The 16620-nt window shown below is 39.4% G+C and overlaps 1 protein-coding gene across 1 annotated transcript in view; it reads right to left on the minus strand.

Moving 5' to 3' along the window:
* UBE2E2 (ubiquitin conjugating enzyme E2 E2) overlaps positions 1-16410 on the minus strand; it is a 373227-nt gene extending 356817 nt beyond the window's left edge. Inside the window, exons 1-2 of the mRNA XM_034993825.1 lie at positions 16251-16410; positions 10421-10604 (exon numbers count right to left, since the gene is read on the minus strand). Of these exons, the coding sequence (XP_034849716.1) occupies positions 10421-10596 (176 nt within the window). The 5' untranslated portion in view covers positions 10597-10604; positions 16251-16410. The remainder of the gene's footprint in view (positions 1-10420; positions 10605-16250) is intronic.
* Between the last annotated feature and the right edge of the window lie 210 nt (positions 16411-16620).

Genomic DNA, 16620 nt, shown 5'->3' on the forward strand with positions numbered 1-16620 from the left:
TCAAGCCCCATGCCCAGCTCTGTGCTCAGCAGGGAGTCTGCTTCTCTCTCTCTCCCTCTGCCCCTCCGCACTGCTTGCCCACGTTCTCTCTCTCTCTCAAATAAATAAATCTTTTAAAAAACACTTCTCTGAACCACTGATAATAACCAAAATTTCTAGTGTAAATTAGATACCTTTGTCACATTATTTATGGATCATTCCAACTTCTGATTTGCACTAGAACACCTCCACATAAGACAGAAAGATGATTATTAAGTTGAATCCAAGCATTCTGAGTAATCCAATCAACTGGTGAAGAAAGAATTATCAGGATCTCATTCCAACACCTGAAACTGCTACCCAAATATACATGGTATTCCTCCCTGAAGCCTCTAGGTTGGAGCAGATTGAGACTTTCCAATCTGACACTATTCCTTTTGCAAGAACTATCCTAATAATATGTGGATAATCATCTTAATGTCATTGCATTGCAAAAAGAACTTTTTTAAAAATCTCCTTTTGTCCTCGTGTTATTTTTTTATTTTTTTACTTTGACTTTTAACTGCACCCAACCCCTTATATACATATACAAAGGCTACATTGTTTTATGAGACTAAGCAATCTCTTAACTATCATTCATGCATTATTAAACACAGGATTTGTTAAAGCAAATACAAAAAAAATCCTCAAAACCACTTCTCCTTTGCTTTTTAAATATGAGGATTTGCTAACTGGACACCTGCTATCTGGTAATTATTGTGATGGTAAATGGATGACAGGTGACTAAAGTACCTTAAAAAGGGCGCCTGGGTGGCTCAGTTGTTAAGCAACTGCCTTCGGCTCAGGTCATGGTCCCAGGGTCCTGGGATCGAGTCCCATATCAGACTCTCTCCTCTGTGGGAAGCCTGCTTCTCCCTCTCCCACTCCCCCTGCTTGTGTTCCCTCTCTCACTGTGTCTCTCTCTGTCAAATAAATAAATAAAATCTTTAAAAATAAAAAAATAAAAAAATAAAGTACCTTAAAAAATAAGAACCTGAACAAAAACATTTACTCAAACAATTTCATTCCACATCTTTTTCAATACAACGAACAAAAATACAGAAATAGACATGACTCCTCCAAGAGGATTGGCTTCAATTTCCTAAAGGAACTGAATTCTACTACCATAATTTTCACTTTTCTAAGCCATGTGATTCAAGGTTGGGGACGCATTACGAAGCTGAGCAAGACTAATAAGTTCAAAACCAAAAAAACTTTTATTTTAATTCTGCTATACCATTAATTGAGAGTTCTTGATAAAGACTGCTCACATCTGCATCCTCTCCCTCAGCCTCAATTTTCTTCCTATAAAATGAAGAGGTTTATTCCCCATCCTATAAAATGAAGAGGTTAACTAGGATTTGTTTTATCTTTAAAATATGATTCCTTCTAATACGGACTCTGTGATGTGTTCACATGCACATAAAGTATATACAGCCCAGGGCTGACTGGGTAGCTCAGTCAGTTAAACGTCAGACTCTTGGTTTCGGCTCAGGTCATGATCTCATGGGTCTTGGGATCAAGCCTGTGTAGGGCTCCATGCTCGGTGGGGAGTCTGCTTCAAGATTCTTTCCTGCTGCCCCTCCCCCCAACCGCACACGGGGTAAGGTATATGGTCTCTCTCTCTCTCAAATAAATAGATCTTTTTTAAAAAGTATATACAGCCCATAATTAAATGGGAAATCTCAAAGATCTGATACTGGTAAACACCCTTTATGAATTTCATACAGAAGTCTAAAACAGGTACTTCAAAACTAACCGAGTAAGTCAGATTAATGATAGCAAACTGAGCACACACACATTCACCTCCCCCTCCTTCAAGATCCTACTTGGGGCAGGCAGGAAGGAGCAGGGAGGCAAAATACTGAAAGTGCAAAAGGGAATAAACAGCAAAGAGAAGTAAATAAGAATTTCAGCGTACTTCTGGAAGACAAAGCAGACAGGTGTAAATTAAACAGGTTGAGACAGACAAGAGGGGACTGCAGAGTGCTTAAGAATACAATAAAGACACATTATTAAAGGGTGGTGGGGAGAAAAAGACAACCAGAAATCCCAGAAGAAAAACACCTGTGTAAGAAAACCATAGACCAAATATGAAAGAAACTAAAATGTAAAACTTTTTAAATCAAGTAGCAAATGTTAAGGGGAAAAAAAGAGAGATTTGATCTATTTGGCCTAATGTTATGACTCGTTGGGTATCCTAGAGATCAAGACTTGTAGGAAATCTAATCCTAAAATTCTGTTTGATCTGGCACTGAATATTTAGTTATAGTAAATGCACTGGCAATTTATTGGTCGTTTACTTACTGACAACACAAAGAAGATGCATTGTAGTTGTGCTATGCAATGTAAATATTACTAACCTTCAAGGTGTAAAATTAAGTGTACCTAACTGAAACCAGTTTGAGAAGATGGAGGCAGAATGAAGGTATTAACATCCCCATTTTACAAAGTAGGGAACCAAGAAATACTGTTGAAAATTGAAAGAATAAGGGGACGCCTGGGTGGCTCAGTCGTTAATCATCTGCCTTCAGCTCAGGTCATGATCCCAGGGCCCTGGGATCGAACCCTGCATCAGGCTACCTGCTCGGCGGGAAGCCTGCTTCTCCCTCTCCCACTCCCCCTGCTTGTGTTCCCTCTCTGGCTGTGTCTCTCTGTCAAATAAATAAAATCTTTGAAAAGAAGAAGAAAGAAAAAAATTGAAAGAATAAGAAATAGTGGCTTAAATATATTATTTAGTTATGAAAGACAACCACTACTCTTTTTTTAATGTAACTATCATTAACTGGGAGGAGGGAAACAGAAGGAAGAGTAGGTAAACAAGCTACATCCTCAAATTTCATAGCAGAGAGTCAAAAGATATTATTTAACAATTCAACAAAAATAGGGTGCCTGGGTGGCTCAGTCGTTAAGTGTCTGCCTTCAGCTCAGGTCATGATTCCAGGGTCCTGGGATCGAGCCCCGCATCGGGCTCCCTGCTCCGCGGGAAGCCTGCTTCTCCCTCTCCCACTCCCCCTGCTTGTGTTCCTGCTCTCGCTCGCTCTCTCTGTCAAATAAATAAAATCTTCAAAAACAAAAACAATTCAACAAATAGATGTAAGTACTGTATATAATTTAGAGTTATGCAGAAACACCAACAGAAGGACTAAAATCAGAGATGAGTAAAAGAGTTTGCTTCAAGGGAATAAAACTGGGATAGGGAAGGTATGTGGACAGAAAAATGTTGCTTTCCATTAAAAATGTCTCTGTAGTGCTTAATTAGTTACTAGAAACATGAACGACATCTATGAATTGTTTTTAAACCAAGAGGACCAAAAAAATAGCCATTCAAAAGAGCAAGCTTAAACTGTCAAAGAAAGCTTTTTAACAGAATTTCTTTGGGATTTTCAAATAACTCATCTTGCTCCATGCTTACACTGTCCCTTTTGGTTTAAAAAATTGATAAATCAGAGGCAGCTCAGTAGGTTAAGCATCAGACTCCTGATCTCAGCTCACGTCTCGATCTCACAGTCATGAGTTTGGCTCTACATTGGGGTCCAAGCTGGGCGCGGAGCCTACTTTAAAAAAAAATCAATATTCATAATTTTCTATTAAATGATTCTATAATGGAACTTGAACCCCTCTGGATGTCTATAATTCCAGATCTAATTATTCAGTATAAAAACCAATTTATTGATAAACTTGACAACTCTAAGCAGTAAGTCAGTATATTAAAACGTATTTTGTGCCACACCTAAAAATGGTTATATTTCTCGACAGAAAAGATTATATTAAGAATTGCTATTTAAACAGTTGCAAGATGTCCCGCTGCTTTTAACGACAGCAATTCAATTCTTTCTCAAAAGTTGTGATCATGGTATGTATTAAGTTTCTCAGTCTTGACATGTGGGGTAAGGAAGGTAGCTATTTCAGGCACTGTCTCTTAGGGTGAGGAAAAATGAAAAAGTATCAATAATTCACACTTACAGCATACTTTTCACATGATGATTTTAGTCTATTAAAAGTGAACTAAATAAATCTCACATATTTCTCTAAATATTACTGTTTTATCATTTCCCATTTAAAAGATAAGGAAACTAAGGCTAGTTATTGTACACTGGTAAAGACAGGTAATTATCTTGCTAAGTCAAACAAAGAGCCTCTCTCATCAGAACTTGTAAGACAAAATTATTTCTTTAGACATAAATCAACTAGACAATTGCCTAAATTCCCAATTTCCATCCAGCAATGCCACTTCTTTGGTTATTATGATACAGAAATCAGTAATTGCACATAGTTACTGAGACAAGTCAGAAGCAAAATACAAACTAAATTTCAGTTTGTAAGACTTAACCTAATACCTTAACTGTTCCAGGAATGGTTAAGAGTACTGCATGTGACTGTCATTTGCTAAAAAGAATGGAGTGGGGGGAGGGGAAGAGAAATAACAATCATGATTCATTTAGACTTAAATGAAGAATATAGTATCAAAATTACACAAAATGGAGAAGATATGAAGCACTCATTTTAACATCAACACATTGGATTAATGGTTCAGAAAAATGAAGCAGTACATAAGTACTGACATGTTTAAAACACACACACATAAAAAAAAGTAATAAAACACACACATATTTCAGGCTAAAGAAAATTCAGTAACTCACTCAGGTCCAAGTAGAACAAGAATATTTGGACATAGTGATTCACAAAGATATTTTCTTAGCAGTTATTTAAAAACAAAAACAAAAAAACTTCATCCCACCAAAATGACTTTCTATACTCTACAGACTGTATTCCTTGGTCACCTGAGAATTTCTATTCTAACCAACTGAATCAACTGGTCAAAATCTTCAAAAATGAAATTATTCTCAGGAAGAAAAACATCACACCATTAATTACTAAAATATTTTGAACTTCAAAGTAGTGGGCGCCCGGGTGGCTCAGCCAGTTAAGTGTCTGCGTTTGGCTCAGGTCATGATCCCAGGGTCCTGGGATTGAGCCCCGTGTTGGGCTCCCTGCTCATTGGGGAGCCTGCTTCTCCCCCTCCCCTTGCTCATGCACTCATGCTCTCTCTCTCTCTCTCAAATAAATAAAATCTTTAAAAATAAATAAATAAATATACAAATGTCAAAGTAGTATCTGAATTAACCTAGAAAACAGAGTCATTGCAAATAATAAGCCTAAAGTTTAATTCTGAATGGTGATATAAACCATGTATCTGTGATTTTTAAGATACCATCAATTAAATGATTTTGCACATCAACTGTAAGATGCATCCTGATTTCAGAAACATTAAGAAGCTTCTATATGTACATTTAGAACCAAGAAGGTTAAGTCAGTACAAAAGATATTTATGAAGAGTTCTACTTCATTCTAATGTAGAAAACTAAGAGCCGATATAATAAAGGTTTACGCTGGAACACATAGGAATCCACCTTTCAACTTAACAAAAATTTAGTCTAAAACCAAATAGCATTCATTCCTAAAACATTCTATTATGTCCAGTAAAATCACAATGTCTACTCCAAAGTTAATTTGGAATAAATGTGATTTAAAATTCACATTTACAGGGCACCTGGGTGGCTCAGTTGGTTAAGCATCTACCTTTGGCTCAGATCATGATCCCAGGGTCCTGGGATCAAGTCCCACATAGGGCGCCCTGCTCAGCGGAGTCTACTTCTCCCCTCCCTCTGCCGCTCCCCCTACTTGTGCTCTCGCAAATGAATAAAAAATCTTTAAAAAAATAAAATAAAATTCACATTTACAGATGTATCAACACTTGAAAGCAGTGCAGTCAATTCAATGACAAGCTCAAAATAGTTATTTTATTGAACTGACTAGTCAATTTAATAAAATCATCAAAATTTGTCACTGCCAGACATAGTCCAACTACATACTTGTGAACAGGAGTGATACAGGTATTATCAAGAGAACAGACTATGATAAGAGTATGCCAATGTCTTAAGAAACAAATTCTTGCCAAAGAGCAAAACTTGATTAAAGATGTTACTATAATCTTCCTCTTCACTCAAAATAGATGAAATTAATTTATACCATTATTTAAATAAAATACCTACTTAAATGTTTCCTGTATCCTACCCTACATTACTTTTCTGTAATACTTGAAAACTGAGATTTTTTTTAAGAAAACATGTTTCTACATGTTTTCTACATGTTGTACAACGCTACTAAATGCCAGAACCTTCCTCTAGAAGATCTCCAAGTGGTATATGGGTGACAGTATCTGAAGTGACTTAATCATTTATTTGACAGAGAGAGAGAGTGAGCACAGGCACGGGGGAGGGGCAGAGGGAGAGGGAGGAGCAGGCTCTCCACGGAGCAGGGAGCCCATCACGGGACTCGATCCCAGGACCCTGGGATCAATGACCTGAGCTGAAGGCAGATGCTTAACTAACTGAGCCACCCAAGCGCCCCTGAATCTGTGATTTTAAAATTGTGATTCATGACCTTCCTCTAGAAGATCTGTAGGTGATTTATCTGAATATATCTGAAGTGACTTAATCATTTATTATGGATTTTAAGTATAAAAATGCTGCTTTCCTCTGATTTTTTTAAGTTAAAAGAAAAAGCTTAATTCTTGACTCTTCCTTTCCCCCAATTTAGTTGATAGTGGAGTTATTTTATTTTTGTCATCTTTGCTTAAGTTCTAACAATTGAGAAAAAAAAAATGAGAATCATGAGGGCAGACACCCACGTCTTTTATTTATTTATTTATTTATTTTAAAGATTTCATTTATTTATTTGACAGAGAGAGACAGCAAGAGAGGGAACACAAGCAGGGGGAATGGGAGAGGGAGAAGCAGGCTTCCCGCAGAGCAGGGAGCCCGATGCGGGGCTCGATCCCAGGAGCTGGGATCATGACCTGAGCCGAAGGCAGACGCCCAATGACTGAGCCACCCAGGTGCCCCTACCCACGTCTTTTAAATTCATCATTATATCTACAGTGCCTACCATAGGAGGGTCACATTATTTACTTACTGGCTGCCTTAGAACCTTGAGTTTATTATAGGGATTGGATCTTCCATGGATATTAAGATCCCAGTACTGGGGCACCTGGGTGGCTCAGTCCGTTAAGCGGCTGCCTTCGGCTCAGGTCATGATCCTGGGGTCTTGGGATCAAGCCCCACATCTGGCTCCCTGCTCAGCGGAGAGCCTGTTTCTCCCTCTCCATCTGCCTGCCACTCTGCCTACTTGTGCTCTCTCTCTCTCTGTCAAATAAATAAATAAAATCTTCAAAAAAAAAAAAGATCCCAGTATTTATCAGAATATTCAAAGTTAGAGGTAGTTTCAAAATAAAATTCTGATTATCGTTAATTGGTTTTTATTCAGATGAGAAGTCTTTTCCATATGGTGTCATTTTATAAGAGATATTTATCAGAAGCAGTGCAGAGCTTGAACTCTAGAGGTGGGGTCTGGGTTTGATTATAGGTTCCGGCATTTAATAGCCTTGTGATCTTAGATACATAATTTAACATTTCTAATCCTGGGTTTCCTTTTCTGTAAAATGGAGATAATAATGGTACCATCTTCATAGGGCTGTTGTGAGGACTAAATGTGATAAAACATTTATTTGGCATCTAGTAATGTCTCATACACTGATCCTGTCATTTATAGACCCTGTGCCAGTTAAAGTCTTGTAGATATATTTTTTTTTAAGATTTTATTTATTTATTTGACAGAGAGAGACACAGTGAGAGAGGGAACACAAGCAGGGGGAGTGGGAGAGGGAGAAGCAGGCCTCCCGCGGAGCAGGGAGCCCGATGCAGGGCTCGATCCCAGGACCCTGGAACCATGACCAAAGCCAAAGGCAGCCGCTTAACTGACTGAGCCACCCAGGTGCCCCTGTAGATATTTTTCAAGTTCACTTGATAAACTTTAGGAAAATGAGATATATGTTAGCCTTTGAGGACACAGTGCTGTTGTTAAACTAGAAATACTCAGATGCTGTGATTACATGCATTTTGTAGTAACTCAAGAAAAGCACTTTGCACATAGGTGCTCAATTGCATGAAATGTGCTATAATTGAAGAACTAAAGATTTTGTGTAGAAACATGTTTTCTTAAAAAAAAAAAAAAATCTCAGTTATGCGTCTGCCTTCAGCTCAGGTGATGATCTCGGGGTCCTGGGATCAAGCCCTGCATCAGGCTCCCTGCTCAGCAGGGAGTCTGCTTCTCCCTCTGCCTCTCCCTCTGTCCTTCCCTCCCACTCATGTCTCTCTCTCTGTCAAATAAAATCTTTAAAAAAAAAAAATCACACATTCACAAGAATGAATCTGTCAGGGGAGGGATTCCTTCAGCAAAGAAGCAACTCTTCCTACAGACAATATTTCCTACTTTAACCAATGCAATAATACTGATTTCTATTATGTGCCAGTCAGGCACTTCTTGGATTCTTTACACACACACCATCTCAATACTACATCTTTTCCCCTACTTAAAAGGGTGGGGAGGACTAGGTTTAAATACGTAAACTATACTTTGTTTTACACACTGTAGTAAAATGAAGTAAAAGATGATCCATGTACTTGAAAAAATTCATGCAATCCTCACTTTCACACATGGTACATTTAATAATCTCTCATAAGCAGAATTTGGTCTTTTGATACATCACTCAAGAAATATGATTTTAAGGGATTTTATGGTGGTACTCCCAAACAGGGGAAAAGGCAGACTTCAAGAAGCAGACAGGAGTCTTTGCTAACTAGCAATCATGGGAGAACTGAGCACAGAGCCAGGAGAAGCACTATCTAGACCCTACTCCCCACAGACCTGGCCAGCCCATCCTCTCCTTTTTCTGACAAGCTGAAGATGCCACATGGAAACCCTTAGGATCAGAAGCTGAGGACTGAATTATAGTTTCCTCGTGTATATGCGGCCACACTCTGTACCTGAGTGTCTCTTACCCACCCACCTGAAGCTCCTTTCTTTCATCTGGATGCCACATTTTCTCCATTCTTACCTTTCTTATCCACACTAACTCAACCCCCCATTTCCCAGCAGCAGGTCATTCTGTGTTTTGGCAGCAGAGGGGTCAGGTCAGCCAGCTAAGGCCTCCAGACTTGTGTGGTGTGACAGCAAAAACAAATGGAAACCTTTTCCCCACACTGGCATGTTCGAGCATAAAGTCTTAAAGTTTGAGGCAATCTGACTTCCACACAACTCCTTCAACAGAAGTCAGGGATCAGCAACACGCTTTTGGGAAGGGGACGACTACCACAGTCGACTACCCCTTGGAATGAGTTGCTGACCACTCAGTATCACTGCAACATCTCTCCCTAGAAACTCATGCCACATGGAGGCCTGAGATGGTTCTTCCTGATTCTGTGAATTGACTAGGCCAGAGGGAAACAAGGTCTGCTAGACCATAATGGTTTTTGTTCTTCAGGAAAGGACCCCCTAATCCATACTACCCAATAAAATATAAAACTACCATTCAACATTCAGACATTCCACTATGCTAAAACTTACAAAATGCTTTCACTATGCTTCCTATTTGGTATCTTTTAAAAGGTATTAGAACATTAAACCACAAAATCAGGAAAAACTGTACTCGATTTAGTCTACTTTTAAATTATTTTCCAAGTGATTTTCTATAATTAAACAATATTAAAGCATATTTCTCTCATCATAAGCAACCGATGTGGCAAAAGAAAATCATTCAACTATCTACCTTCCAGATCTATTGTCTAGAGAAAAAAAAAATCTGTATCAAGATGGATCCACTGCCTTATATAATGAAACCAAGATGTATCTGTTGAACTTCAGCATTTCTAACTTCACTAACAGGGAGTAGTAGAAAATACACATCATTCAACAACTATTTTAATAGAATCCTACTCACTGTCCTGTGTTACAGAAGAGAGTAAAATATTTATGGTCAAGTAAATCAAACTATCACATTTTTACACACATTGTCCTATATATGCTCAATTAATAATACATAAACACATACAAACACACTATGGATATATATCTTTATGAATCTGCCATACTGTTTAACTGACTTTAAATACTAAAAAGTTTGGGACGCCTGGGTGGCTCAGTTGGTTAAGTGACTGCCTTTGGCTCAGGTCATGACCCTGGAGTCCCGGGATCGAGTCCTGCATCGGGCTCCCTGCTCAGCAGGGAGTTTGCTTCTCCCTCTGACCTTCCCCCGCTCATGCTCTCTCTCTATCTCATTCTCTCACTCAAATAAATAAATAAAATCTTAAAAATAAATAAATACTAAAAAGTTCATATTGCCTACAATTAAAACAATGTAAAAGAAATAATCTTGAAAAAGAAAGAAAAATCCATGAATTTCATGGTCCACATCCCAGAAAAATGATTAAATACAACAGAAAGATAGAACTAAAGACAATAAATTGATACTAAAACTAAAAAGGGATAATCATTGAGGTACCTTTTAGCACTAGTCGACAATTTAGCAGCTGTTTTGCTGGATATTTTTCCCTCCTTTTTCTTGGGCTGAACTTGCTCTCTTTCTGGTTCTTGCTGAACACTTTCACGTTGGTCTCCATCAGAACTTCCTCCACTAGTGCTTGGACTGTCATCAACTCTTTGTGCCTCAGTGGACATTTTAGATCCTGGATTAAAAATCAAAGATCATTTATTTAGTTATGGGAGGACTACCTTTAGAATAGAGAGAAAGTGAGCCTCAAAGTAGAAGTAAAACTAATACACAATGAATACAGTGGCCACTTACAAATCAGCTTTGCGAGTTGCCAAAACTTTTCTCTCAAAATGCCTTGAGAAAGAAAATGAAAACACACAGAATATATATACAAAATGTTCATAGTAACATTATTCATAAAGCCAAAAAGAGGAAACAACTCAAATGTCCACTGATAAATGGATAAACCAAATGTGATACAGCCATACAATGGAATATTATTCAGCCATATAAAGGAATGAGGCACAATACGGACACACTACAACATGAATGAACTGTGAAAACATTATGCTAAGTGAAAGAAGCCAGTCACAAAAGACAACAAACTGTATGATTCCATTTACATGAACTGTCCAAATCCACAGACAGAGACAGAGAAGTCGATAAGTGGTTGCCAAGGACTAGGAATGAGGGAAAAATGGGGAAGGACTGCTAATAGGTATGAAGTATCCTTTTGGGGTGATGCAAATGTTCTTAAATTAGGTAATGGTGATGTTGTACAACTCTAAAAATTCTGAAAACTACTAAATTAAAATCCTCCAAACTAGTCAATTGTTATCTTCTGATAACAGAAGAACACAAAAGAACGCAGAGGCCCACATGATTCTAAATAAAAACTGAACCACATAATGGTGTCAGCATTGATCGAGCAATATACCAAGCAACTGTGTTTCACAAGAAATGCAGACTGTCTTGAGAGGCTGAAGGGCTCTTTTTAATTTTTTTTCCAGTCTTGGATAAAATATCCCTGAAGGCTTTCAAAATTCCCTTTGCTCTGAGTTCATGCTCCCCAAGCAGCTCTGATTATCAACTCAACTTCCTCAATACCTTGACACATAGTAGCTGCAATAGCCTGGATAGCAGATACAAAAAAATTCTAGTAAGTGAAAGGGACATCCCTTCTCAACTATCATCCCATCATAATCAATTTCTGAGTTTGATTTCTATGAATACACCCCTTATGACCAAACTAGCTTAGAGTGTACTGACAAATTCAAAACAAAACTGACAAATCAATGCCCAGACTCTAACGAGCCTTGTGCTCACCATGTTACTGTCACCTAATAACCACTTTGTAAAAGAAAGATACCTCAAATAAAGCACTGTTTATTACTATAATTAGTCTAAATATATAGCTACTTGACAATGATGAAAATTCATCATCACCGAAGATTTAACTTACAGCTTGCTCTAAATCTAAGTGATTTCATAATACAAATCTTTAATGGATTTATATTTTTATCATAAGACGAACCAAAATGCAACGTAACAGAATGAAAGAATCAGGAAGCACAGAGAGGTGAAGAGTCAACAGAAAATACTGTATGCCTTCCATGAGACATCACACAAACACACCACCACCCCTCTCAACTCCATCAGCTCCCATCCCCCATGCCAAACAAAACAGATCTGCACAAGCCACTCTGAAAGACATTGACAGAGAAATCTGACTGCTCTTCTACCTATTCTGTAAATGGAGAGCATCAGTCTCCACAGCTGTGACACCTTTTATGAGCACTAAAGTCACTTAATAGAATACTGAAATTTTACATCAGTATGTTTCACGTCTAGCTCTAACAGTCTTAACATATTTCTTGCTTTTTTTTCATTTTTATTTCACTTTAATTCTTACCCTTGGATTTAACATTGATTTTTTTTCCAGCTTACTTCTTTCAGTTAAAATATATCAGAAGTTTAAAATCTAGTAAGTATGTATATATAAGAGCATGTTAGAGCAGATGTGCATGGAAGTAAGAAAGAGAACAATTCTCAGGGAACGGTCCTTGGATATAGCAAAATGCTGTTGGCAATATTTTAAGAAATGTGAAATGAGTGAGAATTCATTTTAAACATCCTAAACCAGAAGCAATCCATTACATGACAAATATACGGAAACCTAAATGAAATGAAATTCTTTTTTACTGAACATGGAGCCTCAGCTTAATAAACTATGCCTACAGTTTCAGTTATATATTATATTAGTTATATATATTAATATATATATACATTTATACAGTTATAGGTATATATATACACATTCTTTTTTATGTTCTTATTTATGTACATTTGCATACTAATAATGCAATGAGCATATAATTACTTTAAAGATTACTCAATGATTCAATCTGAGCCATAATCTGAAGCCCAAATTTCAAAAATTGCTTCAGAATATCAGAAAACTAAAACTAGTCTCTCTAGAGAACTATTAAAAAATACTACAATGTGGAACCTGGCTGACTCAGTTGGTAGAGCATGCCAACTCTTGATCTCGGGGTTGTGAGTTCAAGCCTAATGTTGGGTGTAGAGATTACTAACTAAATTAATTAATTTTAAAAAACGATTAAAAATATCCAAATAGGGAGTGAGTGCTAATAGGGATGGTGTTTCTTTTTAAGGTGCTGAAAATGTTCTAAAATCAGATAGTTGTGATGGTTGCACAACCTTGTGAATATATACTAAGACCACTTAGTATACTATATATTTTGAAAGGGTGAGTTTTGCATTATGTGGATTATAGCTCCACAAAGCAGTTATTAACAAATGGGTTTGGGTCTCAGTGTGTTTGGCTGATGGAGTTTAGAAAACTGACAGATCAAGAAATGAATGGAGAAGTACTGAGTATGTGGATACTAAAAGAAGGCCAATAGAGGGTAAGTATTAAAAGAAATTCTTAACTGAAGAAAAATTCTTGAAGTGTAACATACATACAGAACAGTACACAGTGAGTGTTGGCCAGTGAGTTGTCATGTACTGAACACACTTGTGTTACCAGTATCCAGGCCAAAAAACAGCATATCTGCCTCTCCTGTCACTACCCTAACCTCTAATACCACGTCTTGCCCATCTTTGAACTTCACATAAATAAATTATATGATGATATACTCTTAAGTTTTGTTCCTTTCCATAAAAAGAAAAACCCAGAGGTATAATTTCTATAATTTCACCATAGAGAAAAAAATTTTATTTCCACTTTTGACCTCAGATACTTTATTTCATCCAAATCTTAACCTATAGATGATAAATTCATCTGACACCACTAATAACCACTACAGAAACTGTTAGAAACAAAGTTTTCATATCTTTTTCAAATATCAAGAAAAAGGCAAATTTACCCTGATTTTGGTTTTTAAATGCCTAATTTTAGAAAAAAGTATTGGAAAAAAATTATTGCACCACTCAGGTGCTAACTAATTTTTATGAAGAAAAAGCAGTCCACAAGCATTTTAATTAAGTATAAATATAAAATTGGTGTTTTCTCTTTCCAAAGTATAAATGAATAAAAAGTCATGAATTAAAACTCTTTAAAGTTATCTTCTAAATCAGCATTTTAAAATTATCTTTAATATCAATTCCTAATTAGCTAATTTGATCAAATCATCTAATCTAGAAGGAAGATAAACTTAAATTCCAAGGTTATAAACATAGAGCTCATCTTCAATGATCACTTTAAAGCTAATAAGACATTTAGGGCGCCTGGGTGGCTCAGTTGGTTAAGTAACTGCCTTCGGCTCAGGTCATGATCCTGGAGTCCCAGGATCGAGTCCCACATCAGGCTCCCTGCTCAGCAGGGAGTCTCCTCCCTCTGACCCTCCCCCTCTCATGCTCTCTGTCTCCCATTCTCTCTCTCAGATAAATAGGTAAAATCTTTAAAAAAAAAAACCTAATAAGATATTTAAATCTATATTTTTAAATATAGACTCAAAGTAAAACTTGGCTTCTAAACATAAAATAGAAAGACAGACTTTCCTCAAACATGTGTTAAATTTAGAGTTTAGATATTGTTCCTTCTTCAACACACAAATTAAGCCTGTACTACCTATGTACTCTGTGTGGTAATTACAGTCCTAGAAATCAGCAATATAGTAAATGAAATTCACATGTTCCATAAAAATGAAATGACTCGGTTATAAACTGATAACGTAAAAGCAACTATAGTCACTTCATAAATTCGATTACTGCTCAGATAAGACTTATAACTGTTTCTCATGTTATAAAACTGCAAAAGCAATGTTCACTTGAGCTTTTGCAACAGGAAAATGCTTAATTCTGTCATTTAATATCTTGTTATTTGTCTTCCTACTCACATTTCTAAACTTTTCTAAAATGTAAAATAAAACACAATTTTTGAGGAAAAGGTGCTATGTTCCGGGGGAGATAAAATGGGGTATGACATTATATGAAAACACTCCATCATCAGCATCAACCCACATACAAAACGCTAAAGAGCCAGAGCATCCAAATCGCTGAGACAATTATTTAAATTCCAAGGTCCAGACTGAATTATTATCACATATTCAGAAACACACTTTTTAAAGAACAGGCGATAAAAAAAACTAAGAAGAGCTTAAAATCTTTCCAAAGCGCTAGATAATCTGAAGGTAAACCCTAGGTCTTCCTTTTGTACTTTTAAATAAAAATATTTGAGTTGACTCTCAAGAATACACAACACAAAACGACGAATCTTGAAAACATGCAAATAGGTCTAACAGCCACCGAGCACAGGATGATGTCTTTCTAAAGCGGCCTTAATTTCCTTAAGGGAAGATGGATTGGACATTTCTGGTTGGTCGTGGGAAAAAAAAAAAAAAAAAAAAAGCCACAAGAAGCTATGCTTCATCTTCATTAGAAATGGTAAAGGGCAAAAGGATCAAAACATTATGAGAGAAGAGAGGGGGAGAAGTGGAAGGAGGAGGGCAGAGGGAATCCAGTTTCAAACCAGGCCAGTGGGGGCTGCAGAGAAGAGACCAGAGAAAAATGGGCTTCGGCTCCAAACTGTGACAAGCGCCAGGCTTCACAAAAGACCAATACAACACACACTTCACACCAGGGTATACACAAACACAACCCACAAGGTCTTCCCCAGGAGGGCCACGGGGGTGCGGCGGCGGGGGAGCCAGACCCGGCACTCACCAGGAGAGACACCATGTGCAGCAATTATGCAATTAGGGAAAATAGCAAAAGATCAAGCCGGGCACTTTCCACCGTGACATTTATCCAGTACTTTTGCAAAGACTTAGTTCCAGGATGCGGCTGGGAGAGGAAAGGGGCTGGGAGGGTGGCGAAGGATGGGGAACTGAGAACGGAAGGGGGCAGAAGATGGGCAGGCAGGGACGAGGCGGGGGGAGATAGGAAGGGGGGAGGGGTGGAAAGGGCGAGAAACCGGGGCAAGGAGGCTCGCGGGAGGGGGCGCAGGGAACGGGGCACGCCGGGGAACAGGGGAGAGAACTAGGGCGCAAGCGGTGTTAGCAGAGACCTGCGACGTGGAGGCGAGGTTGGGGGGGACGCCCGCCAGAGGGAGGACGCCGGAGACAGGGAGGAATGGGGGGGGCACCGGCGAGGCCCGGGCGAATACCTGAGGGAGGGGCGTCCGCGCAGGTCCCGGGCTCCAGCCCAAGCGCGGGGAGAGAGGGCTGCGGAGGCGACGGGGGGGGGCCTGGGAGGCCCCGAGGACGGGGTGTCCCCGCAGACCGTCTAGTCACCGAAAGCCGGACCCGCGCACCACGCACCCGGCCGCCCGGCCACGCCTGTCCCCGCCGGGCTCGCGCCCGCCCGGACTCACCCTCAGCGCCGCCACCGCCGCCCGCGGCCGTTCCAGCTCCGGCTCCCGAGGCTGCTGCCCGCGGCTGCCGCTGTGGCCGCCCCTGAGTCCTGGAAAGTGAAGCCACCGCCTCCGTGAGACGCTGCCGCCGCCCGGCCGTCCGCGCGCGCGCCCGCGAGTGCGCGTGCCCGCGCGCCCGCCCGGGAGAGACCGCGAGAGCGCGAACCCCACGTCGGCCGTGCCGCGCCGCGCGCCTCCCTGCACCCCAAGCCTGCTCCGCCCCGCCTCCTCCCGGCGCGTGGCCGCGAGGGGGCGGGGGCGGGCGCGCACACGGGCGGGCTGCCCTGTCGGCCTGGCGAGGGGGCGGGGAGGCGGCGCGGAAAAGTAAAGT

This window comes from Mirounga leonina, unplaced genomic scaffold (genome assembly GCF_011800145.1).
Source record: "Mirounga leonina isolate KUSES-001 unplaced genomic scaffold, KU_Mleo_1.0 Mir_115, whole genome shotgun sequence".
Lineage (NCBI taxonomy): Eukaryota > Metazoa > Chordata > Mammalia > Carnivora > Phocidae > Mirounga > Mirounga leonina.